A 23453-nucleotide genomic window follows, 5' to 3' on the forward strand; every position below is an offset into this window, starting at 1 on the left:
GTATTTATCTTATCAGATAGCTAAGCACGTGCTGATGGACTTGATACTTCCGCAATGCTCGCACTTGTCGAATCCCAAATCTTTTCTTCAGACGCCCACCATCCACATCGAATGGCTGCTCCTCAAGTTTCTAACTCAAGAATTGACGACACTCTCAAGAAAACTATTACTGAGTTGCAACATGCCACCTCCACCAAACCAATATCGCTTCCTCTTGTCTCACTTGTTCCCTCCATGCCCTCGATACGAGCACGAGCTCAAGGTCAAGCGCATCTCGAGCGCAAACTGCGTCGAAAGATATCATTGGATACAGCACCAGGCGATCTGCTCCTCGAGATAGCTGGTTTTCTTGACTCGAAGGTGGATCTTTTCAACTTCTGCTTAACGGTGCGTACGTAGTCGTGGTCATGATCCACAGCATCAGTTACAGCTTTAATTTCAATCCTAGAATAATTACATATTTGGGAACATTGCCTCCATTCTTTACGCCAATGTCGTCCTCACAACGTCAGAACAATGCACTACAACACTTCAAATGCTCAGTCGCCGGCCGGACATCTCTCGGCATGTGCGAGAGCTCGTCATACGACCAGGGTCCAAGAAATCTCTCAACCATCAATTACTCGATAGCATCGTTGCCTCCTCAGCCATACGAGAGTGTGCCATATCTTTCAAACTGGACGCTCTGTCGAGATTCTCGTGGGATTGTGATGAATTGCCTTATTTTGACGACATGTGGTTCGCGTTGCGGGTTTGGTGAGCGGCGAACCTCTGATCATCGCATTGTGTCCACCCTTACGAGCATTGATCCACATACCAGTTGCCCAAGACTCAAGTTTATCGGCACAAGCCTCGGCGCTGCACCACCCGCACTTAACAGCCATGTGAGCAAAGCAACTACCCTTTGTAATGCTTTCCACGGCGTTTCTGATGACACACCCTAGCTATTCGATTTCAACGACTTGCGAGGTTTTACGCTCATGTTAAAGCCAGGTTTCTATGAAAACCATCCTGAAATGTTCTTTGAAGGTGCGATCCTCCATGCATATGTTAGCCATAGCAATGAACACACGTAGACAGAATATCGACCTGTATCCCGACGCTTGTGGGAAATGCTCATGGAAAGATGTCCCAATCTGGAGGAACTGGGTATTGATGGAATGTCGTCGTTCCCTACAGAGGTACATCACATCTTGGATGGGAGGTGGCCCAAGCTCCGCAAATTCACTTTAGGTGACGTCGTAGTAGACAGGGCTCAAAACCCTTTCGGACCACCATCCCAAACATCCTTCATTGAATTTTTGGAGGCGCATCCGCTCATAGAGGACTTGAGCCTATCCCGGGCGAATGGTCATCATGCACAATTATCCACCGTCGACCCTTCGACCTTGAAGTTACGTGCTTTCTCTGGAACTTTAGAACAGTTGCAAGCACTCTCCCATACCCATCAATATATCGAGTCCGTCACCTTCAGAGAGTCTATGCAAACCCGCGAAGTCACATCATTAGTTGTCGCCGGTCTTCTTCAACGACTCACTGCCCTCACCAAGCTCAAGATTTCATTCACGTTACACTCTATGTACGATAGCTGCAATCTCCTCAAATCTCTCATTTCTTCCTGCCCAAATCTTCGACATCTCGAGTTAATATGTGGCCACAGGCCATCGTTTCAGATAGTTCGTCTGCTGATTACTCTCTTCTGAATCCATTGTTTCTTAAATATACTTCTCATACATTTTAGGACCCCTTCTCCAAAACGATCCGAGGCTTTTCGAAACTACGCGTTCTTCACCTTAGCATTGTCAGGTATCCAGGAGACGAGGATCTAGCTTCGGGTGCGGCAAAGATCGCAATGACCAATCCTCGTTTGGAGAAATTCACCCTGACCTTTTTACCGATGAAGTGTCCGATATCCTTCCCGTTCTACATCTCTTTCCTCCCTTTCTCTCTTCGCACCAAAGCTTCGGGATCTTTCACCCTTACATGTGACGACCATGGGCTTCCGGTTAGTTTGAGAGCATTTGAACGACGTCGGTTTGTGTGGCCCATGGGACTTGGATGTTCTTACCGGACAAAACGGTATATCAGCGATCTTAGACCTGCTGGTTCTCCAGGTCGGAGCAGGAAAGGGCTGAAGGGCCTGGCTAGCCTGTTATCGGAGAACAGCGCGGCCGGAGAAGAGCTTCGTATGATCGTCTTCTGCGGTTTCCTCTTATGTTTGGCTTTATGGGGGTTCCTGGTTAATAGTAGGGGTATTGGACGTGCATAGCAAGCTTTATTATTATCCTGGCTTTCCCTGCCTTACCTCATGGTTTCACGACTATCTTATTGTAGTATCTTGTAATGTGTATGATGTGTATGTACTTCGACGATCCCTTGCATAGAGACGTAGAGACCCATTCCCATTTCCTTCCCTACAGTACTTATGTAAAAAAAGTAATCTCGTCTGCGCTTTTCCCCGCATGGTGAGGATATATCAACCAGATCAGAATCTATTGTGCTACGACTATGACAGCGGATACACGAATAAGGAATGCGGCTAGAGGTGGTAGATATATGATAATACATTTTGAGAGACACGATAACGCATTCAAGGTGAATTTGCGAACCGACAATGGGGTATTAATACCTGTAAAGTCATCAATGTAAAGTTCGAAAGCGGATGGTGAATCATTCAGGGACGTAATAGCAAAAAAGGACTTGAATCATGAACGCGCGGACATCCAAACCGGGAGACCAGCAGAAAATCTCCATCTTCACAATCACGACCTGCCCATCCAACCGATTAGCTTACGGATTCTCATCCCGAAACACCTCACTCAAAGACGGGAAAGATAATAACACAAAAGGCGAGACCTCGCCCGCGCGGAAATGGGTAATTAGACAACGTACATTTTGTATTGCATGGTAGCTTCGTGATCGCGGGGGGTCTTGTATGATATTGAGATGTCCAGATCACGATTGTTGCGTTCGTTGGGTGCACACGTTAATCGACCGGTAATAGATTCGCCTTCTGAAACAGTGATGGTGCTAGGAGTGTAGAACACTGTTTGCCTGTCGGTATACGTAAAGTTGGTATGTTGCTTTCAAGGGAATTTTCATTCTGAACCGACTTACTTCCAATGCGTGTATTGGGCATGCGGCCCGGTCGAAAATTTGACTTTTTTATGGGTGCATTCAAAGGAAATGTCGAACCAAGCAAGGAAAGCGTGAACGTCTATCAGAAAATATTAGGGACGTATAAGTTTGTGGGACCACTGAAGCAGAAGGTACACGGTTTAGCTCACAATCGTTCCGCGTAGCTGTGAGGGTAAAAGGCGCCTCAAAACTCAGATCTTCTTTTCTAGCTGTCGTGAGGTCGATATGCTACGTTAAATACCGGTTACTAGAAGTAAAAAATGGATATTAGGGGGGAAACGCGTAGAGCGCACCTTAATCATACATGGGTCCGTAACGACGGATTTTAAATCCACAGTATCAACCAAAGGTTCACGCAAGGCGATATCCTTTATACAGGAAAAGTCAAAGCCGTAGACATTGTCCCAGACTGATAGGAACGTGAGTAATTGAGATATGCTGGTGACGACGTTTAACACCCACAATTAATCTTCTCTTCCTTATAATCCTGATCTTCAATGGCAGCGATATACATTGCAGCGCTGTCGGGGAAGATATGACCATTGGGTTTGAGATATTTATCCCTCGCGAGAAGGACGGTGTCAAGCATAGACTCATAGAGCAGGAAGTATCCCATCCATTCGGAGATGATAATGTCAAACTGTTTTATGGGTAGGTCAGCTTCTTCAAGTTTCCCTTTGACAAGCGTGATGGCTGAGGAACATGGCATTCATGGTGAGAAGAGTGCCGTTGAAACACGTAAAAAAACTCACTATCTTTGAAGTTGTTGGCTTCGATAATTTTTTGAGCTTGATCAATAATATTTGACATGTCGATCTAAGCACAAAGCTTAGGAAAATGCGTGTGGAGATGAACAAGGTTCCAAGCTCACCCCGACAACGTGAGAGGCACCGGCTTTTGCAGCAAACATGCTTAGGATACCTGTTCCACAACCGACATCTAGCACGGTTTTTCCTTTGAATAGATGGGCGTTGTTGACGATCGCAGAGCGATAGGACCCAGTTCGAACGCTGTCTTTCAACATTTCCTCGTGTATACCTGTATAGTGGCGACCGTTAACCGTTTTCTGGTAGTAAGAGGTAGAGATAGCGCACCAAAATGTGCGTAAGAGTCTGCATAGCTAACGATGCAAAGCAAAGCAACAGACGGGTTGAATATCAGATTAGGCAGAGTCAAGGATGGTTGAGAGAGCTGCGCAACTAGTCCTTCGAAGTCATATCATGGAATCCGTCGACAGGGTGTGTGTGTGATGCAGTTGTGGGCCTTGATGTCGCCATCGTCGCGGTCGTCGTTGAAGAGGTGAAAAAAGGAAATCAAAAGCACGAAAAAGCGTGAAAAAAGCACGAGTGCATGGACCGTCACATGACGACTGATTACAGCCCCACGCTGCCCCACGACGCTCCTAATGCTCTGTACAGTGCGCAGCACTTCTTCAACTTTGACCACCACAGTGAGCACCTTCAGTTGTTTCTTTGAAATTCCCCCTCAACGCATCTCACTATAGACCCTTTCAATTCCAAATCATGAACGATAGTCCACCATCCTATGATCAAGCTGCGAAGGGAAAGGAGGGTGAGTAGTCAGAGTACCTGCTCTAGGACCTCCTCACAGTTTTCTACTTGTAGAATCTCAGCGCGATGTGAAACAACCACAGGAACCATCCGTTCAGACTCCTTCCATGCAGACACCTGCTAACTACACAGTTGCCGGCCCCAATCGAATTCCTAACGGACTGGAACCAATTGTTTACCATTATACCAATCCTTTGACAGGCGACCATGTTGCTTCCTTGTTACCCCCTGATCACCCAGAAATGGTTTGCTTACAAGAAGGGAAGCATATTCCCAAGTCCAGCTTTGGAATACTTGGTACGCACCACCTCACACCGCCTCCCAACATCTCTAGAAGCTAACTCCTCGTCTTGACCCGATGTAGGTGTCTTGTCTGCGGTTCTCTGGTTCCCATTAGGTGTCGGGATTTGCTTGTTAGATCGACGAGTCAAGTGTACTCGCTGTGGTCATATTATTAGCGAGTCGTTCTGTGGTCCTCAGTGAGAGTTACCTATCGTGCCACACCTCTTACGTATTGCCGCGAATATTCTTCGACACATGTCTTAAATTACATTCATCTGGTACTTTGATACTTCAACAGTTCTAACTTCCAATACATACTATCAGACAATCAGGATCATAATTACCGGGGTAATAAGCATGCGTGTAACACTCGTACAAGCATGTAGGGGAATACTTTTGTGATACAGAGTGAGAATTTCATGATGGAGCACCTTGGTCTGGTAAACGTTCGATGGCATATCGTCTCTTGACGATGTACATCAGTGGAATTCCTGGTATTTGTCGTACACGCCGTCGCAGTTCCCTATCACAGGTTGCGACGATGAAACATTTGTGGGCTGTAACTCGTTGAACGAGGCAGTCATCTGCATATGTTCCTTGGTGATTACACGTAAGGCGCTCAAAACGAGGATCTCGTGCCACACTGCAGAAAAATGTGAATTAGTATACCCTCGATAGGGGTAGTGGAAACGCACCGTAGTGCAACCCGATATTTGTGGCCCAGCTTCTCCAGTTCGGCCATTACACAGTCTGTTACACACGGGATACCTGGATAAAAGAGGTAGACAGAAGGTCAGTCTTCAAGCGCCTCTGGTTATAGAAAAAGTTGCCACAGACATTTGGCGTAGAGGCAGTCCATCATTCTGCTAACGAGCTCCAACTTGTTTTGCAAGCTGAAGTTGATGAAGTTGGTGTCGATGAGAACGCGATAGGGCGGGACAAGGGCTGTGTTATGTGCCAGGAAAAGTGATGTGGCTACAGGAGCTCTAGAGACGGGAATCGTTATCAGTCGAAACCGCAAGTACGTTGTCGTAAACCCACACTCTTCGAACGGCCTTTGCTTTCTCCTCGTCCTCCTTCTTCTTTTGCTTTAGCTGATTCTCTTTCCTGGACATAATTCATGAGGACCGACGTGAGGGAATATCGTGCAAGGAACCCACAATCGGATGTCTTTTGGGTTGAGCATCCGTTTCACTGCAGCAAACTTTTTCGTTTTTTTGACCTTTCCCTGAGATGCAGCCATTATAAGTAAGAGAAGAAGCTCTTGAGAGTTGACGACGCACCATCTTTCAATTTCCCGTCGACGAGGTTGAAGAATTAAGGCTATCACACTTGTCACGCTATGTGACATTGACGGGCCGACATTCACGTGGTAATGCGGCTCCGGACCGGGCGATCGCCAGATCGCCAGATGATTTGCTGCTTTGACATGAAACGTTCAGACAACCTTAGGAACTGCTGTATTGTTCTAGCAATTGAGGCCTGGGGGAGCCAGAATCTACCACTATAGGGTACCCTCTCAGTCAGACTGAACGATGGTATTTGATTCAATTTTGCTCGTCTCAAAAAGGCAGGTCTTCCCCAATATCTGAAAACCGGCAAAGAGTGGCGTAACTGGAATGGCGCCACATGTACCATGTGAGGCTCTCCGTTTCTTGGCCTCTAAGTAGTGTTCTCCAGTAACATTCCCTGCCCACTGCTAGTACTACCACATCATAAGCTTAAGAATTTTACTCTGTATACCATGTGTGTACATCGGGTTCGAATTGTCTGTTACACTGGTTTCCTGTATCCTTTTTTCGCGGAGTCGATTGTTCATCAAGTTGCGCCACCATGTGCAGTGCAGTGTTATTAAATAAATAAAATTGTGGATCAAAACTGAATGGAATGCCAGTGCAGGGAGTCCAAATAAACAAGTTTACTAACCTTTGTCTTGCGGATGGACAAGCGTCTCTAGGTGCTGTGTATAATCAGATAGATTTGTTTTTTGTCCAGTTACTTCCTGCGGCAGTTACAGTTGTAGAGCCTTCAGAGCCTCCAGCTACCGTGTAACATTGATTCGCGTGATCGGACACTTACAGGATCAAAGGAGAGGACAGGTAATAAAGGGGAAGTGAAAAGTACACGCTGCTTTACCTGGAATCAGCACTGTCCCTGATCTTTATTCCCAACATCCCGACCTTTTGACCATGGCGCCCAATGTCCTCGACGATAGAGGCCTTGCTCGGAAGCGAATGTGAGTCCCTCTTCACGGTGCCTAGATGCGTGATGTCACCTTCTCACAGAACTCCCTCTGTTTTCCAGCGATGACTGGCCGGACCACAGCGAGCTTTACAGGCCTTCACTACCGTCTACATGTGGTCCGTATTCCGGCTCGGTTCGTTGGGTGCACGAAGGTTCGGATAACATGACTGGAACGTCAGAGGGGGGATGCCATAGTCAAGGAAATGAGACAGTATATGGGCGGAATCGAGTTGAGCTACCGAAATTCTTTTCCTGCTTTCTATCTAATAAGTTTCTTCCTGAACCTTTAGAAAGAATTCTTCCTGGATTTCAGCAACCACTCAACGTCCAAATCTCCCCTTGAACCGGGTTACGAATCCGATTTTCATGCACATCTTCCTCGCGGTCAACGTCGAAATTCATTCTCGCGAAGCTCCAGTCGCAATAGCGGGTGTTCGAATTCCTCATCCGAGATCATTGTCCCAACTTACACCCTCCAGCCTGCAAGATTCGACCCTCCTTCACGCTCATTATCGCCTCATCAGTATACAAACGCTTCCAGCAGTTCCCATGATTGCACTTCGTCATCTGTCGACTACAGGAACGTGATATCACGCGCGAACAGTCCCCATTGTCCACTCTCTGGATCGAGTCATACATCCTTCCCTCTTCCCAAGTCGAGCTTTCCTCAGGGCTACAATACTTCCTTTGAAAGAGGGACTCGCCACTCACACGCAGATGGAGAAGCTCAAGAACGTTGCAAGAAAGACGTTTGCTCTCCGCCCTTCAGTTTCAGCTTTCACCAATTTCCTTCACCGCCAACCTACCCCCACCAAATACCTCCCGTTCCACTGGCTTTAAGCCCAAAAGCTCGAGGAAAACAACGCGAAATCGATCCTGGCGACGATACTGGTTACGAGAGTAGTGCTGCAGCATTTGAACTGGCTGACCTTTGCTTGGAAAGTAACTTCGATCACCCTCCTTACGGCACTGTATCGTCCACATACGAGGAAATGGGCTTCTTGGAATCTCCACCGGGGACAGCTCGTTCCGTCAGTTTCAATTCACAGGCTTTCCAGAATAGTAGTCATGCACGACAATTCAACTACATTACGACGCAAGCAGCGTCACATCCTCCACTGCCACGTAATCCAGTAGTGCTCCCGGGCGGCTTCATCCCGGGGCGGAACCCTCGCGGCAGGCCTAGATCTACCATGATGAAGGATGACGGTGAGGAGGAGGAGAATGGTCTTCGAGAAAGTCGTAAATCGATTAAAAGTGCAATCAAGAGACCTGCTCGAGAATCGGATGACGATCCAGACGAGGACTGGGAACCTGAGGCAAGCTCGCCCCCAAGAGCCGATGGTCTCCAAGATGACCCTGCGGTAAAGAAGAAGCGAAAGACAAATCGTTATCCTTGTCCCATTGGTGGGTGCAAGGAGACATTCACCAGGAAGAATGATGTTCGCCGTCATATTCAGAATGCAGCCGTGCATCGTGGCTCGGTAGAAGCAATTCAATGGCAGAGTAAGGCCGGGACGAGATGTACACTATGCAATGCAGATCTCTCGCGTTCCGATGCTCGTATGCGACACGAACGCACTAGTGCTTGCGGCAAGCGTACAACCCAAAAAATGAAGGACCAGATGATTGTAATGAGAGTTTGAAAGGTTCGTGTAATGTTTTCTGGTCCCTGTTGCTTTCAGTTCCTTGTTCACTTATGGTGCTCTTTGTTCTCTAAGGCAGGTCTCTTTTTCTTGTGGATTCTTGTAGGAGTCAGGTATACCTAAGCGTAGCTGTTGTATCATCGACCAAGACCTCCGGCCCTGCACCCTCTGCTCATATGAACGCGGGACCTTGAGCCGTCCCTTCTAAGGGAAAAAGATACATTTTCGGCGGGAAGTTGATTTTAAACTATTCAAGGCTCTCCGTTCTTCCTATCAATGCGTCTTAGGGTCAGGATTATAGGATCACAGGACTCGCCACCGAATAACGTTTGGGCGCCCAAGGCACGGGCAGTATAAATTATGTTGTGTGGCGTTTGTTTACGTCGAGTCATTCCGTTCTTCCGCCGTTTCACCCTTTCGGTCCTTCACTATGAAATCATAGAAGACCCCTATACCATTGGTCAATATCACCGGCCATAAAAGTACGAGGCAGAAAGGATGGTGGACGGCACATGTTTACAGCGCTCGAAAGCTACCCGCGGCCCAAGCATAACTGTTGATTGTTACTCTTGTCGGTACATTTGTTGACGTTTCAGGAGACGGGAAGCAAGGAGGATTGAAAAGCAATAAGAGTCCGATCGTCAGTTGATTGTCAGGTTTCCAAGAACACGAGGAATTGATTGAGAATATTCTTCGTAATTGCGTTTATCGCCAGTCGACGTGGGTGACCGTCTCACGCGGACCAGAAGATTAAGATTACCGTGCAACCCATTAATGATCCTTTGCGGCGGTAAAGCTATCGGGAAAGTATTGCTCCCGGCAGTGCGCGCGTTAGGCTTGTTGGCTTTCAGAACTGGAGTCGGTCTGACTGTATGAAGCAAGCTCCAGTATGTTTCCAGCGACGTGGCAGCTCGAAAGAGTCGGGAGAGTCACCTTGGAGAACGCAGTCCCGCCCCGATCATGAGTTGATCATGACCAAACCTTTATACGGGAAGCATTGCAGGTCATTGGCGTTGGCGTACTCCAAAGCCACAGGAAGGAAGTGGGTCGAGCCAAAATACTTAGTTACTACGGATCTTCACACGAGCCAAACGTCAATGGAGAGCTCCAAATGTTGGTGTTTCGAGGGGGGCCGCTCCCCTGACAGCGGGTAACAGCCCAAACTGGTGTTGGGTACAGAGGAGTGTGCGACGGAGATAACGAAAGCCATGATTCATGATACGAGCTCCCGAGGCAAGTAGGTCCGTATGAGATGCGGTGCAAGAAGTTGAATCAAAAAAAGAAAATGAATTAGATTAGACTGAAACTATGCTAATCAAACATACTAATCGTTGTATTTTCCTGCAGAATGCGCCTGAAGGCACACTGTCCCTTGAATACGGCAAGTAAGTAAGTATCTCCGTTATCTCTGGGTCACGGAATGCCGGCCCGCAGCACCGTCGTCTGAACGAGTGGCCTGTTGTCTGTTCAGAAGATTCCTGGATGTGAGTACTTGAGTAGAGACGACTAGAAGCAAATACTTAGTCTGACTATGCTTAGTAGACCTTTATTCCTCTTTCGTTGGTGGAATTTCCCATGGTCGGCCGTCACGAGTTGGTCACACCCGTTTGCTTTGGTTATGGCTGTTCCTTTTCACTCCGGGCGAGCAGATCTACTGTATGGATCATATCTTTCACTCACATTTTCACATTAGATCTCATCATACCACAAACCTATAAAACGCACCATATACCTTCCTTTATTTCCTCACTCTTCCCCACCTCAACAGGCTTTCTCTCAGTACCTTCCTCATAGACTTCTCTTCATTTTTTAAAGCCCTCTCCCATATCCATATCGATAATCATGGTCGCACTTTCCTCCGAGACGCGTACTACCCGTGTTCGAAGAAGTTCTTCATCTGCGATGCACACTCTTTTCGACAATGTTAGTATCGTAAAAGTCACCGCGACATCAGCAAGCCAAGCATCAGGATCGGCGGCGGCAACCCCGTTATCATCCCAGTCTACGCTGTTATCCAAGTTCGTTGCCTCGTTCAAGGAGTTTGAGGCCTACCAGTGAGTTGAATCATTCATGTCAAACTGTCTGGTTTCTCATAGAGCATCAAAAGAGCCGGCAAGTTGGTCAACGTTGACGGTGAAAACTTATCGATAGCTGCTATCACCGCTGCTGCTCGCTATCAGGCCTCGGTCCAACTCGATGCCTCTTCGGCCGTTAAAGAGCGCATGATCAAAAGTCGCAAACTGCTCACAGACAAAATCGACAACGGATTGAGTATCTACGGCGTTACTACCGGTTTTGGTGGTAGTGCAGACACTCGGACCGATGCGCCCCTCGTTTTGGGTCATGCTCTTCTACAGATGCAACATGCAGGCGTCCTTCCATCTTCCACCAAACCTCTCGAAGCTTTACCTCTACTCGATCCTGTCGGCTCCACCGTGATGCCAGAAGCTTGGGTTCGAGCTGCAATGCTCATCCGTATGAACTCTCTCATCAGAGGGCACTCTGGTGTGCGATTGGAACTCGTCGAAAAGATGAACCAACTTCTTACCGCCAACATTACACCTGTCGTTCCCTTACGCGGGAGCATATCTGCATCCGGAGGTACACCGTCTAATGTTCTTGCCGGCTTATGATTGGCACTGATGTCTTCTGTTTTTTTTTGCCCCTAAAGATCTTTCACCGCTTTCGTATATTGCCGGGACGCTTTGCGGTAACCCATCTATCCGTGTGTTTGACGGTCCAAGAACATTTGGCGCGCGTCAAATAATGTCTTCCCGTGATGCCCTGGCAACTCACAATATTGCTCCGATCCCTCTTGCCTCGAAGGAACACCTGGGAATCTTGAACGGGACGGCATTCTCAGCAGCGGTCGCGTCGTTGGCATTGAATGATGCAGTTCAGCTCACTATCCTTAGCCAGGTTTGTACGGCAATGGGAGTAGAGGCCCTCTTGGGGAACCGAGGGTCATTCGATCCTTTCATTCATAATGTGGCACGTCCCCATCCAGGTCAGATCGAGTGTGCCAAGAACATTTGGGACCTACTCGAAGGAAGTCAATTTGCGACCCTAGAAGAAAAGGAGGTCACGATAGCGGAAGATGACGGTACCCTTCGGCAGGACAGGTACTCGTTGCGAACCTCTCCACAGTTTATCGGCCCACAAATTGAAGATCTGCTCGCATCACTTGCGACCATTACTTTGGAGTGCAATGCCAGTAAGTCCCCTCTTCTCACTGCAACCGGCCAATTCTGACGTTATTCTTCAATTAGCCACTGATAACCCCTTAGTTGACCCTGTGAACGGGCACGTTCACCATGGTGGCAATTTCCAGGCCATGGCTGTCACTAATGCGATGGAGAAGACGCGTTTGTCTCTCCACCACCTTGGAAAGATCCTCTTTGCCCAATGCGCGGAGCTCATGGATCCTCACATGAATCGAGGCCTCCCTCCCTCCATGGCCTCCACCGACCCGTCGTTGAATTACTTCGCCAAAGGCATTGATATCGCGACTGCAGCATACGTCGGGGAGCTGGGCTACCTCGCCGCGCCTGTCTCGACGCACATTCAATCGGCCGAGATGCATAACCAAGCAGTCAAGTAAGTACTGTCCTTCCTTTGCTTGACAATGGGAGCTTATACTTCCCAATAGCTCACTCGCTTTGATTTCTGGTCGTGCCACAATCAATTCCTTGGAAGTTCTCTCCATCCTGACTGCTTCCTACCTCTACGTCTTGTGCCAAGGTAAGACCACTATCGACACCTCCGCTTCCTGTGACCGAATGCTGATGATGATCTCTTCCAGCCCTCGATCTTAGATCTTTAGAAAAGGAACTCAAGGAAGGCTTGACTCGCATTATCCGGGAGGAACTTTCCCATACCTACGCCAGCGATGTCTCCTATACGGAACTTAGTTCTGTCACCGTGAACGTTCAGAAAGCCATGTTTGCCATGTGGGAACAGACCAGTACCATGGATGCTAGTGCCCGGATGCAGAAAATTGCGGCTTCTAGCTCGACAGTTTTATTAGATTTCTTCACCCGGACACCGTATTCGGAAAGCGAATCGATAGGGAAGGCTCTTGCTGCCATTCCCAAGTTCCGGTCAACCTTTGCTTCAAGGGCTACGTCACTCTTTGGTGAGCTCAGGGAAGCTTATCTCTTTGGGAAGCGTGGTTCTGCACCTGCGAGCCAGTACCTCAACAAGACCAAGCCGATGTACGAGTTTGTAAGGAAGACTCTCGGGATCCACATGCATGGCTCGGAAAACTACAATAACTTTGCCAATGGCCATGGCTTTGACGAACAGACTGTTGGGCAAGATATTTCTATTATTCATGAAGTGAGTTATCACTCCCAATGTCATTTGATTCAAGCTTATTTACGACTCCTTTAGGCCATTCGAGATGGTCGAATGAAACCCGTCCTCGCGACTATGTTCTGATGACCGACTTAGACTCGTGTATCCTTGGATCATTGTTATTCCTTTATCTAATCCTGGGACTGGGACTCGGAGCCTGCTTTGCCTATCCATCCAACTAGAATTATGTATTGAATTCCGGAAATTACGCACAAAATACTGTACTATATCCTAAAGTAACTAAAGTACTTTACATTGCAACATGGCATCTGTTTATCCAATACCGATCATTCGAACAGTTTCTGATCGTGACTCGAGCTTTTCTCCGAGTTTCTCTAATGATCGTGGGTTTTGATCCTTTCGCTACCGTTTCTCCCGACTGTTACTGAAATACCTTTGCCATGGTCCTCCCGGAAAACAAGATTCTCATCGTTGGAGCGGGCTGCTTTGGCATATCCACTGCGTACCACCTATTGAAACGGGGATTTACTGCTATAACTGTCATCGATCGTTCAGAAATCCTTCCCGCCAAGGATGCGGCCAGCAACGATCTCAACCGTAGTGAGCTGGACATAGATAACTTGCGGCCGCATTGCAATTGACTTGCCGTTTTCAATCACTGCCGCCTCGCCCACTCATCAAGTCGTGCGGACCTCCTATAACGACGAGTTTTATTCCAAACTAGCCAAGGAAGCTATACAATCGTGGAAGAACGACGCTGCAGAGATTTGGGGAGATTCTTATCAAGAGTGCGTCTGCGTTCTAGTAGTTCTAGGATTTGTTTATGATCCATCCGTTGGGCCCTTGGGGCCGGTCAAACCCTCTTTTCCCATCGTTGCCTCATAGCATGGTCATTGATTTCAAGGGTGCGATTTTTTTGTTTAGATCCGGCGTTCTTCTTTTAGGATACTCTAATGGAGTCGGAACTTACGCACATGAGGCATACGAAAACGACGTAAACCAAGGGGTGCGAGTACTCAAACTGGACACCGATCGCGCCGTGGAAAATGCCTTGAAGGAGATGCTGGGTTCCCAAGCTCCTTCTAGTATCGACTTTCGCGGTATGAGCGGGTACATGAATTACGATAGTGGTTGGGCGGACGCTGGGAAAGGGACTTTAGCAATGATATCAAGGGTGAAAGCTCTTGGAGGGGAGGTTGTAGGAGGGAAAACCGTGAGGAAACTGATCCGCAACTCTGACGGTTTGACAACCGGAGTGGAATGTGTCGATGGATGTTCGTTCGACGCGGATTTGGTGGTCCTTGCTACGGGATCGTGGACCCCGTCTGCGTTCCCAGACTTGGGTTTGGAAATGAAGTGTGTGGCGACTGGGTAATTTCCGTTTACTTCCCTGTTTATCTGGGCTAGCGACTAACACCCAAGTTTAAACCAGTCAGTGCGTGGCGATGATTCAACTGACGAAAGAGGAAGCAGAAACCTACCGACATGCTCCAGTCACCTTAGACTTCGAAACTGGTTTTTACTCTTTCCCAGTCTGTAATTTTCTACCGCCAGATCCACAGTCCTGACCTCCCTGTTTTATTAGCCAACGAAGGAGGGTATTGTGAAAATGGCCTTGCATCGGGGTGGTTTCACCCACACCGTAGACGGTGTCTCGACGCCGCGAACGGCGACAAGCCATCCTGAAAACGGCCTTTCAATCCCAAAGGAAGTTTTGAATGAATTTCGAGACATTTTAAGGCGTATGTATCCTGATCTTGCTCAAAAGCCTTTCTCGAGCACTCGACTATGCTGGTAAGAGGTTCAAGCATCGAACATCTGAAATTCAAGCTGCATGATGTTTTCAGGTACAACGATACGCCTGATGGCGACTGGATGATTGGGAAGCACCCGAGCGATCTCGGTTTAGTGCTCGCAACTGGCGGAAGCGGCCACGCCTTCAAGGTGGGGAAACTTTGCAACGATTCCTTCATGAACTTCGCTGAGTTCTCGAAGTTTCTTCCTGTTCTAGGTCGCGTTGTAGCAGATGCGATTGAGGGAACTCTTGACTCACAATTAGTTAAGAAATTTGCACCGGACCGACCGGTTGCCCGTGGCGACCTGTCAAGGATAGGTATGGTGGCGAAAGAATTGGTTTTGGACCAGTTAACTGTGCCCACGGACCTGATAGCATAACCGATCAAGTCTAATATTACCATTACACCTATTATACTGGAGCGTGAACCGCTCTTTTTGGTACTGCAATTCAGATTTATCATTATATACCTATCCTATTCTGGCGCGTTACGCCCTCCTTCCAATAAACTCCCGCCATGAGCGCACTTCGCTGGGTATACGTCCTTCGGTATAGCCCTTGAGGCCACCTTGTGGTATTTTCTTTGCCAAACTCTCGACGAAGAGCTGAGCATTTCGAGGGTTATTCAGTAGAGGTAGTCCAAAATCGACGGCGTTCCTACGAACAATGCTTCAGAAACTAGAAGAGAAACTAGATATATAGACGATCTCACCTTCGAGCAACGTAATCCTCATCTATGAAACTGGTGGCCCGAGAGCTGGCCAGGTTGATGACACACTGGATGTTGTATTCATCGAATACTTCCCGGAGCTTTCGTTTGTCTTTAGTAGGGAAGAAAATTCGCTTTGCGGAAACATAGGGTATACTGTTCAAGAATTCCTCGACGGTTGGAGACGAGCAATAAAGTTTGAAGCCGAGCCCGAGTAATTGTTTAGCGACAGTTACCATCTCGGGCTTGGCCAAATCGCCACCCAGAAGGACACCGGATCCGGCGCTCGGGACTTTGAAGCCTGTGGTGCTTAGTAGGGACGCCCAATAGGCTTCGTGAATATCCTTCCCGAAGCTGGCTACTTCACCGGTGCTTGCCATCTCTAGAATCAGAAGGGTTTCGGCTTAACAATAGAGACAAGAAGATAGAACCACTAACCGACGCCGAGGAAGGGATCAGCCCCTCCGAGTCGTGTCCAGGAGAACTGGGCAACCTTGATTGAAACATAGTCCCTTTCTTGAGCCATGAGGTCTACAGGTTCAGGAACGTCCTGACCAACTATGGCCGTAGTCGCTGTGTCGATGAAGTTATGTCCAAGGACTTTCGAGACGAAGGGGAAGGATCGAGAAGCCCGGAGATTACATTCGATGACTTTGAGGGGTGCGATTCCATCATTCGAAGGTTGCTTGATGATTTGCATGTTGAAGGGACCCGATATTTCGAAGGCTTTGGCGACTTTCTCCGCAATAGCTTTTAGACGAGACATGTCGCTCGCGTCCAGAGAGAATGGCGGTAGCACCAGAGTAGCGTCTCCTGAGTGAACACCAGCATTCTCAACGTGCTCAGACACGGCATGGACAAGCAGTTTGCCTTGGTAAGCAACAGCGTCAACGTCAATTTCCTGAGCACCATCGATGAATTTAGTGATGACCACTGGATGAAGCGGGGATACGGAAGCTGCTGCGGAGAGCTTGTACTCTAGATCCGATTCTTGGTAAACGACGCTCATCGCAGCTCCTGAGAGAACGTAAGATGGACGGATGAGGACAGGATAGCTATTGGGTGGTGTCGGTATAATTCAAGTCAGCATGAATGAACGGGATAACTCACCCAACTCTGTCAGCAAATGATTTCGCGTCATCAACGGTTGATACTTCAGCCCATTCAGGCTGGTCCACGCCAATATTGTCGAGTACGGATGAGAACTTGTGACGATCCTCAGCGTTATCGATTTGCTGGGGGTCGGTACCAAGCACATTGACACCGGAATGTTTCAATCGTAATGCGATATTCTGAGGGAGCTGGCCTACATGCACATCAGGCAACATTCCAAATCCTGATCGACGCACAAGTTCTTACCACCGACGCTAACAATTGTACCCTGAGCTTGCTCCAGTTCATAAATATCCATCACACGTTCGAAACCAAGTTCCTCGAAGTAGAGTCTGTCGGCTTCATCGAAATCTGTTGAGACAGTCTCAGGGTTGTAGTTGATCATAATGGTCCGCTTGCCCATGTCACGCAGTTTCCTAGCACAAGTGACGGCACACCAGTCGAACTCGACGCTGCTTCCTATTCGGTAAACTCCACTACCAAGGACCATAGTTCCGTGCTCGTTGAATTCAACGTCATGCTCAGAAGCATTGTAGGTGGTGTACAGGTAATTGGTATGAGCAGGATACTCAGCGGCAAGTGTGTCGATACGTTTGACGAACGGAGTTATTCCCATCGACTTTCGAGTTGCGCGAACAGTGTCCTCCGTGGATGAAACAATGTCAGCTATTTGAGCATCGGCAAAGCCCATACGTTTAGCACGAGCCATCAGTTCAGGTGCGAGATTGTCGATTGATCCGGCACTTTTCAGCGCGTGGCGGGTCTGAACAATATTGTCGATCTTGTACAGGAACCACTGTAGAAGTAGATATATTAACGATACGTTAGAAACGAGGGTTAAAGATACCTTGTCAATCTTCGTAAGGTCGTGTAACCGATCAACGGTGTAACCTTTATTGTACATTGCGTACGCGATAGCAAAGAGACGCATGTCCGTGGGGCGTGTTAAAGCATTGTCCAGATCTTCCGGTTCAATGTAGACCTCGAAGCCTTTCCAACGAGGATCGACCTGCCTAATGGCCTTCTGAAGACTCTCCTCAAATGTCCTCCCGATAGCCATTACCTCTCCGACAGATTTCATCGAGGATCCAACCTCACGATTAACTTGCGAAGAGAACTTTGCCAAGTCCCACTTGGGGATTTTTGTGACGATGTAATCCAAGGAAGGCTCGAAGCATGCCGTCGTGGTTTTGGTGACCGCGTTGGGCAGTTCAGGAAGTGTATGACCGAGAGCAATTTTTGCGGCCGTATAGGCCAAAGGGTAGCCAGTAGCTTTTGAGGCGAGGGCACTGAAGCATTCAGGAGTTAGAAGCGCTCGCGATGGATAAATATTTACCTTTACCTGGAGCGACTCAGCCTATGGGGGGAAAAATAAGAACAAGTTAACGCAATGATCGACAACCAACCTACCGTGCGTTGACTTCGATGACACAATATTCCCGGGAGGTCGGATTCAAAGCATATTGGATGTTACATTCACCCACAACACCAAGGTGTCTAATGGTTTTGAGGGCCGCACTTCGAAGCATATGGTATTCGTCATCTGGTAGTGTTTGTGATGGAGCGACGACAATGGAATCTCCAGTGTGAGTACCCAAAGGGTCAAAGTTTTCCATGTTGCAGCAGATGATCGTGTTCTGTCGAGCTACTGTGTGAGGACCGACTTTGGAAACCGAAACGGAGTAACACATACATCAGCTCCGTCACGAACAACCTCATACTCAAGTTCCTTCCAGCCTTTCATGCTGCGCTCGATCAAGACCTGGGGACTCAGACTCAGACTCTTTGCGGATAGATCGCGGAGTTCATCTGGGTTGTTTGCAAAACCTGAGCCAAGGCCACCAAGAGTGAAAGCCGAACGAAGAATGACGGGATATCCTATCTCTTCAGCGGCAGCAAGAGCTCCATTGACGGAGGAGACAGCAGTAGACTGAGCGACCGGAATGTCGATTTCTAAATTTAACAAGGAATGAGGGACTTTCTGGCTTATAAAGCACTTTTCCGACCTTTAAGAGCCTGTACGAAAAGATCACGGTCTTCTGAGATTTCCAGAGTCCTTATCGGTGTTCCTAGAACTTGAATACCTAGCCGTTCCAGCACACCCATTTTGTCAAGTGCAATACCAACATTTAACGCGCTTTGACCACCGAATGTAAGAAGAATTCCGTCTGGTCTCTCCTTCTCCAACACGTAGGCAACATAGTCTGCGGTGATAGGCAGGAAGTAAACCTCCGATGCAAGTTGATGCGACGTCTGCCAAGTAGCGATATTGGGGTTAATTAGAACAGCCTGAACACCCTCTTCACTCAAAGCCTTCAGAGCTTGAGAACCCGAATAATCAAATTCACCGGCCTGACCGATAGAGAGACCGCCGCTGCCGACAACGACAACTTTTTGCACATCCGGACGAGGTAGCTTGGGAAGGACTTTAGCAGATATTTTTCGCGCCAATTCTGATGGTGAGCTCAAAACATGTTCTCCATCTTTCGGTGCGTAAGATCCAACTGCTGGAGCTGCGACAGCTCGAAGAGGGTTTGTGGGAGTAAGAGGGCTGCGAGAGACGGCTGAACGACAAAAGGAGCGGGTAAAGATGGAGGCAGAGTGCCAGGTCCAACACGACTGCAGTCGTAGGAAACTCATGGCAGAGCTGGACACAGGCCTTGAGATCGTGAGAGTCAAGGCTTAAGCGAACTGGACTGATATCAAAAAATTAGGACGTGATGCTAACGCGTAATGTCACGTTTTAACCCTTTGGGGCAACTGCGCTTCCTAAACCGTGCTGCTTCTTAATTAAGCAGCACGGTTCACGTGCACCAGAATGAGTCACGTCGCGCCATTTCTGAAGTTGTTCTGAGGATTTACGGCTTTTTCACACTTGAATCACACTAAGTATATTGTAGTAATACACGATAAATTATGTACGTTACAGTACTGCTGGAATATGTCAGATACCAGACAACATCAGAAACAAACGTACTTCCACTGGACATTTTGTCGTCCGGAATGGACCGCCATGTGTGATGTGACAGAAAAGGAAGAGTTTTTTGTATTAAGTAGGATTTTTGTAGCAAAGTCCACGTTAAGCAATCGATATTCCCATACCCCCCTGTTGCCCGCTTCTTTGACAATTGACAAGTGCTGGCAATCTCGATTCTGAATCGGGGTCCGACAAGTCTTTGCTTTCCAAACAGTGTTGAACTTGAAGTCACTACCTCAATCAGCGGAAACTGTCTCTGTGTGGGGTCGGGTAGGACGAAATTCTTCCCAATAAAAATTTCAGCCTACGACAGGATGAAAATAGGTAGAAATTTTCAACGAATTCGCTCACAATTTACTGAATTTCATATCTACAGTCCATTTGGCTATTTTTTTATCGGAACAGCCGTGAAGCCTGTGCATTGGATATTTTGGCCGACACTGTATCCTTCCGTCACCCAGTCATCAACAATCTGAGATCGCGTCTGGCGCAGCAACCAATAAGTACTTGGGGCCGTTGTAATAATGAAGGTAACGTATCGACCACACGTATCGACCAAGTCGTTACCAGTCTTCCATCTAAACTGTCAGTCGAGTCTTTGTCTACTTCGTTTACCATACTGACTCGCTCGCTCGAAATCGCTCAGGTGTACTTAAACCCACGAACCTTTCCTCGTCAATTCTACGTCTTCAACGACATGCACCTACTTTAGATATCAGGGAGGGCTCCGCCGCGACTCAATTGGCTACCAGGAACCTATGCTAATAGCTGTGGTGTAGGTCTTGTAAACCATGAGCAGTGCAGGTTCATGTTCAGTCTTTAGTCAATCATTATGTGAGTGTCCGAACTGCGCATCCACACGGTCCGATGGGCACTGTCTCTACAATCTCCAATCAGACTAACCGATGACGGTTTCACGGTAAAACCTCGATTACACGATATCTGTGCTATCCTCGTCGAGCTCTCAAATCGACTCCTCATATCGCTTATTGCAATTCCGTGAGATACTGTCACGACTTGGTCACAACCGCTACAATTACGCCTCGACCTCGGATATCTGTGTCGACATTTACTAGGACCGGTTTTTACTTAGCCCGCAGCATTTATATACCAGCATGTCCGCCCTTTCTTTCCGATGAGCTCCCTCCTCCTGTCCGAAAGGCACCCAATAATCCGATATTCTTCAATGCAGCCTTCCCCCACCAACATCGACAACGCCGAGAAGGGAGTTCACTCTCTTGAACACCCTCTTCAGCCGACGGGACCATCTGTATCCATCACGCCTGCCAATCCCGTTCTTATCAAGTCAGATTCCCACAGAATCATCGACCCCGCCTTGGGCACCAGAGCACCAACGTCTAGGATTACTATCCTTCCCATCAAGCCCTCTAAATCGTCCCGTTCGAAGCGAAAGGCCAGTCGCTGGCTCTCTTTTAGACTTTGGTTCAACACTTACCGGTAAATATCATTGAGAAGTGCGTTTCGGTCGACTAATCTCTTTTACTTGTCATCCAGTAAATTCTATACTCTCGTAGTATTGCTTAACATTGTCGGCCTTGTTCTTGCTGCTCTCGGGAGGTGGCACTATGCACGCCAGTACATCGGCGCTTTTGTACTGGGAAATCTCCTTACTGCCATCCTTGTTCGCAATGAGCTGTTCGGAAGGCTGCTGTATCTCATTGTCAACACCCTCTTTGCAAAGGTAAATTAGGTCCAACGCTTGACATTTTGTCGCTCTTCATCTCACCTATTGCAGTGGCCTCCCCTTTGGTTTCGGCTGGGATGTACTTCCGTCTTACAACATCTAGGCGGAATACATTCGGGCTGTGCGACATCAGGATTTCTCTGGATCATTTTCAAGGTGATCACCATTTTCATTGACCACAGAAACAACAGCAGCGCCGTTCTGGTGATGAGCGTATTCACCAGCCTTGCGATTGCCGTTTCTATTATATCTGCCTTTCCCTGGGTCCGCAATACCCATCACAAGTGCGTTTTCTCTGTCCAAGTGTTAACGGTCAAGAAGCGAATGATTGCCGCTCCCCTTCAGTGTGTTCGAACGCCACCACCGTTTTGTCGGATGGTACGTGTTGTTGTTTTTTCAACCTAGCAAAGCGAGAGAAACCAAAAATAACACGCTTGATATGCAGGTTGGGATTAATGTTCAGTAAGCAGATCTGTCGATTCGGTGCCAACATGCGTTTATTTGTGCAACAGCCTGGGTTTTCGTTGTCCTTGGAGATAGTTATGATCTGAACACCCGATCGTGGAATCCTGACGGCTTGAGGGTCTTAAAGCAGCAGGACTTCTGGTTTGCGTTCGGGATGACTGTCTTGTGAGTAAATTCGCGGCGGCCGTTGTTCTTCTGTGAATCTAAATCTCCTTATCCAACCAGCATCATTATCCCGTGGTTAACTGTCCGGGAAGTCAAGGTCGAAGTAGAAATTGTAAGATGACCGTGATTTTTTTACCCAGGCCAAGTAAATTAATTTTCCGAAGCCGTCTCCGAAGGTCGTCATACTCAAATTTGAGGTACGTTTTACCTATTTTCAGGAACAATCTAGCCCGTCTAAGCGACGTCTGTCTTCCCAGCGTGGAATGCAACAGGGCCTCCTCGCCAGAATCTCGCGGAGTAGTATCATGGAATACCATGCCTTCGGAATAATCTCGTGAGTCATTTTCAGTTCATTCGTATTCTCCGTTTAGAATTTCCATCTTCGTACAGTGAGGGTGTCAGCTCCGAAGATCATTACCTGATATGTGGTGTCCAAGGAGATTTTACGAAGGGACTCGTCGACAATCCCCCGACTCATATATGGACTCGTCAACTGAAGGTACATCCCTCCGGTTCCTTTCCAAGTTTCAATAATGCTGGAACTGACTCCGGCTTGTAGTTTGCTGGCGTATCGAACACATCCGTTATTTACAAACGAGGAATTCGCGTTTGTACAGGGACAGGTTTGGGCGCAGCACTATCAACGTGTCTACAGGTAAGACATGCGCTATCTAGAACACGGATAAGATATATTGACCGACGCGTAATTCCTGAAGAGCCCCGATTGGTAAGTGTTATGATTATAGCGTCATATATGCGAATCCTTTCCGTTTAGCTTACTTCTGTTGTGTTAGGTATCTAATTTGGATAGGTTCGGACCAAGAGAAGACATTCGGGCCAACAATTTCGGCCCTTATACACGACAAGTTGCAAGGACGTGTGACTCTATGGGACTCTAGAAAGAGAGGCGAGTCTAATTTAAAGCAAGACAAATAGCCTGATGCTAACATGGAGGTTTGCAAGGTGGACGACCCGACACAATGAGGCTGATTGAAGAGACATATGTGTCGTGGAATGCGGAAGTGGTATTTATAACTTCAAACTGGGCGGGGAACCGGGAGATGATGGAAGGGTGTAAGAAAGCAGACATCCCAGCTTTTGTGAGTTCAGTCTTGTCCGCGATAAACTGGAAGCTTATGATTTCCAGGGAACCTTGTGGGACTTCTAAGTTCAACGCTATGATTGAGGTCGTCAGTTTATTGGGCAGGGGTTGTGTATTTTTTATCGCAATTTGCATAAACATTTGTAGCACTCCTTGGCATAATTTATAACCCTTACATAGATGCATCCTGTTTCTCTCGTCGTTCCCTTACTTACCCTGGACAA

The 23453-nt window shown here is 47.8% G+C and overlaps 9 protein-coding genes across 12 annotated transcripts; 6 read left to right on the plus strand and 3 right to left on the minus strand.

Moving 5' to 3' along the window:
* The first annotated feature begins 49 nt into the window (after positions 1 to 49).
* E1B28_010071 (uncharacterized protein) lies at positions 50 to 2462 on the plus strand. The gene is made up of 6 exons (XM_043155015.1): positions 50 to 387; positions 449 to 756; positions 821 to 884; positions 945 to 1029; positions 1081 to 1676; positions 1742 to 2462. Exons 1-6 carry the CDS (start codon positions 55 to 57, stop codon positions 2267 to 2269), a joined length of 1914 nt encoding a protein of 637 aa, XP_043007476.1. The 5' UTR covers positions 50 to 54; the 3' UTR covers positions 2270 to 2462.
* RMT1 (type I protein arginine N-methyltransferase Rmt1) lies at positions 2421 to 4481 on the minus strand. Of its 3 annotated transcripts, XM_043155016.1 has the most exons (11): positions 4339 to 4481; positions 4233 to 4258; positions 4010 to 4176; positions 3891 to 3954; positions 3601 to 3831; positions 3432 to 3547; positions 3288 to 3366; positions 3118 to 3217; positions 2893 to 3054; positions 2610 to 2629; positions 2481 to 2539 (listed from the first exon to the last, which is right to left on the minus strand). In XM_043155016.1, the coding sequence occupies exons 1-10, from the start codon at positions 4413 to 4415 to the stop codon at positions 2623 to 2625; spliced, it is 1029 nt and encodes a 342-aa protein (XP_043007477.1). In that variant the 5' UTR covers positions 4416 to 4481; the 3' UTR covers positions 2481 to 2539; positions 2610 to 2622. The 3 variants fall into 3 exon arrangements, with proteins under 3 accessions (XP_043007478.1, XP_043007477.1, XP_043007479.1); XM_043155017.1 differs by having other exon boundaries at positions 2421 to 2769; XM_043155018.1 differs by having other exon boundaries at positions 2481 to 2629; positions 4233 to 4481.
* Positions 4482 to 4516: 35 nt separating this feature from the next.
* E1B28_010073 (uncharacterized protein) lies at positions 4517 to 5329 on the plus strand. The gene is made up of 4 exons (XM_043155019.1): positions 4517 to 4588; positions 4643 to 4710; positions 4764 to 5006; positions 5074 to 5329. Exons 2-4 carry the CDS (start codon positions 4662 to 4664, stop codon positions 5190 to 5192), a joined length of 411 nt encoding a protein of 136 aa, XP_043007480.1. The 5' UTR covers positions 4517 to 4588; positions 4643 to 4661; the 3' UTR covers positions 5193 to 5329.
* FCF1 (rRNA-processing protein fcf1) lies at positions 5320 to 6315 on the minus strand. Its single transcript, XM_043155020.1, has 6 exons — positions 6275 to 6315; positions 6152 to 6219; positions 6033 to 6098; positions 5829 to 5977; positions 5687 to 5759; positions 5320 to 5634 (listed from the first exon to the last, which is right to left on the minus strand). Exons 1-6 carry the CDS (start codon positions 6275 to 6277, stop codon positions 5409 to 5411), a joined length of 585 nt encoding a protein of 194 aa, XP_043007481.1. The 5' UTR covers positions 6278 to 6315; the 3' UTR covers positions 5320 to 5408.
* A 608-nt stretch (positions 6316 to 6923) lies between these two features.
* Positions 6924 to 9651, plus strand: E1B28_010075 (uncharacterized protein). Of its 2 annotated transcripts, XM_043155022.1 has the most exons (4): positions 6924 to 7227; positions 7296 to 7464; positions 7526 to 8884; positions 8957 to 9651. In XM_043155022.1, the coding sequence occupies exons 1-3, from the start codon at positions 7181 to 7183 to the stop codon at positions 8879 to 8881; spliced, it is 1572 nt and encodes a 523-aa protein (XP_043007483.1). In that variant the 5' UTR covers positions 6924 to 7180; the 3' UTR covers positions 8882 to 8884; positions 8957 to 9651. The 2 variants fall into 2 exon arrangements, with proteins under 2 accessions (XP_043007483.1, XP_043007482.1); XM_043155021.1 differs by having other exon boundaries at positions 6924 to 7464.
* A 1072-nt stretch (positions 9652 to 10723) lies between these two features.
* On the plus strand, positions 10724 to 13321 carry STR11_2 (Phenylalanine ammonia-lyase str11; the record flags this gene model as incomplete). Its single annotated transcript, XM_043155023.1, has 7 exons — positions 10724 to 10935; positions 10989 to 11482; positions 11553 to 12095; positions 12151 to 12478; positions 12531 to 12622; positions 12684 to 13219; positions 13274 to 13321. 7 exons carry the CDS (start codon positions 10724 to 10726, stop codon positions 13319 to 13321), a joined length of 2253 nt encoding a protein of 750 aa, XP_043007484.1.
* A 254-nt stretch (positions 13322 to 13575) lies between these two features.
* On the plus strand, positions 13576 to 15373 carry E1B28_010077 (uncharacterized protein; the record flags this gene model as incomplete). The annotated part of the gene is made up of 8 exons (XM_043155024.1): positions 13576 to 13581; positions 13660 to 13798; positions 13881 to 13986; positions 14123 to 14569; positions 14631 to 14730; positions 14784 to 14992; positions 15046 to 15142; positions 15194 to 15373. 8 exons carry the CDS (start codon positions 13576 to 13578, stop codon positions 15371 to 15373), a joined length of 1284 nt encoding a protein of 427 aa, XP_043007485.1.
* Positions 15374 to 15436: 63 nt separating this feature from the next.
* On the minus strand, positions 15437 to 19504 carry E1B28_010078 (uncharacterized protein). The gene is made up of 10 exons (XM_043155025.1): positions 18822 to 19504; positions 18509 to 18768; positions 18226 to 18452; positions 18158 to 18172; positions 17663 to 18104; positions 17062 to 17611; positions 16813 to 17008; positions 16141 to 16757; positions 15706 to 16084; positions 15437 to 15650 (listed from the first exon to the last, which is right to left on the minus strand). The coding sequence occupies exons 1-10, from the start codon at positions 19453 to 19455 to the stop codon at positions 15482 to 15484; spliced, it is 3489 nt and encodes a 1162-aa protein (XP_043007486.1). The 5' UTR covers positions 19456 to 19504; the 3' UTR covers positions 15437 to 15481.
* Positions 19505 to 19940: 436 nt separating this feature from the next.
* E1B28_010079 (uncharacterized protein) lies at positions 19941 to 23394 on the plus strand. Its single transcript, XM_043155026.1, has 17 exons — positions 19941 to 20116; positions 20169 to 20377; positions 20439 to 21250; positions 21308 to 21494; positions 21549 to 21781; positions 21843 to 21875; positions 21943 to 21959; positions 22010 to 22127; positions 22188 to 22239; positions 22292 to 22324; positions 22385 to 22461; positions 22518 to 22626; positions 22687 to 22782; positions 22844 to 22854; positions 22922 to 23034; positions 23091 to 23227; positions 23275 to 23394. The coding sequence occupies exons 3-17, from the start codon at positions 20928 to 20930 to the stop codon at positions 23293 to 23295; spliced, it is 1560 nt and encodes a 519-aa protein (XP_043007487.1). The 5' UTR covers positions 19941 to 20116; positions 20169 to 20377; positions 20439 to 20927; the 3' UTR covers positions 23296 to 23394.
* Positions 23395 to 23453: the final 59 nt, after the last annotated feature.

This window comes from Marasmius oreades, chromosome 6 (assembly GCF_018924745.1).
Source record: "Marasmius oreades isolate 03SP1 chromosome 6, whole genome shotgun sequence".
NCBI lineage: Eukaryota > Fungi > Basidiomycota > Agaricomycetes > Agaricales > Marasmiaceae > Marasmius > Marasmius oreades.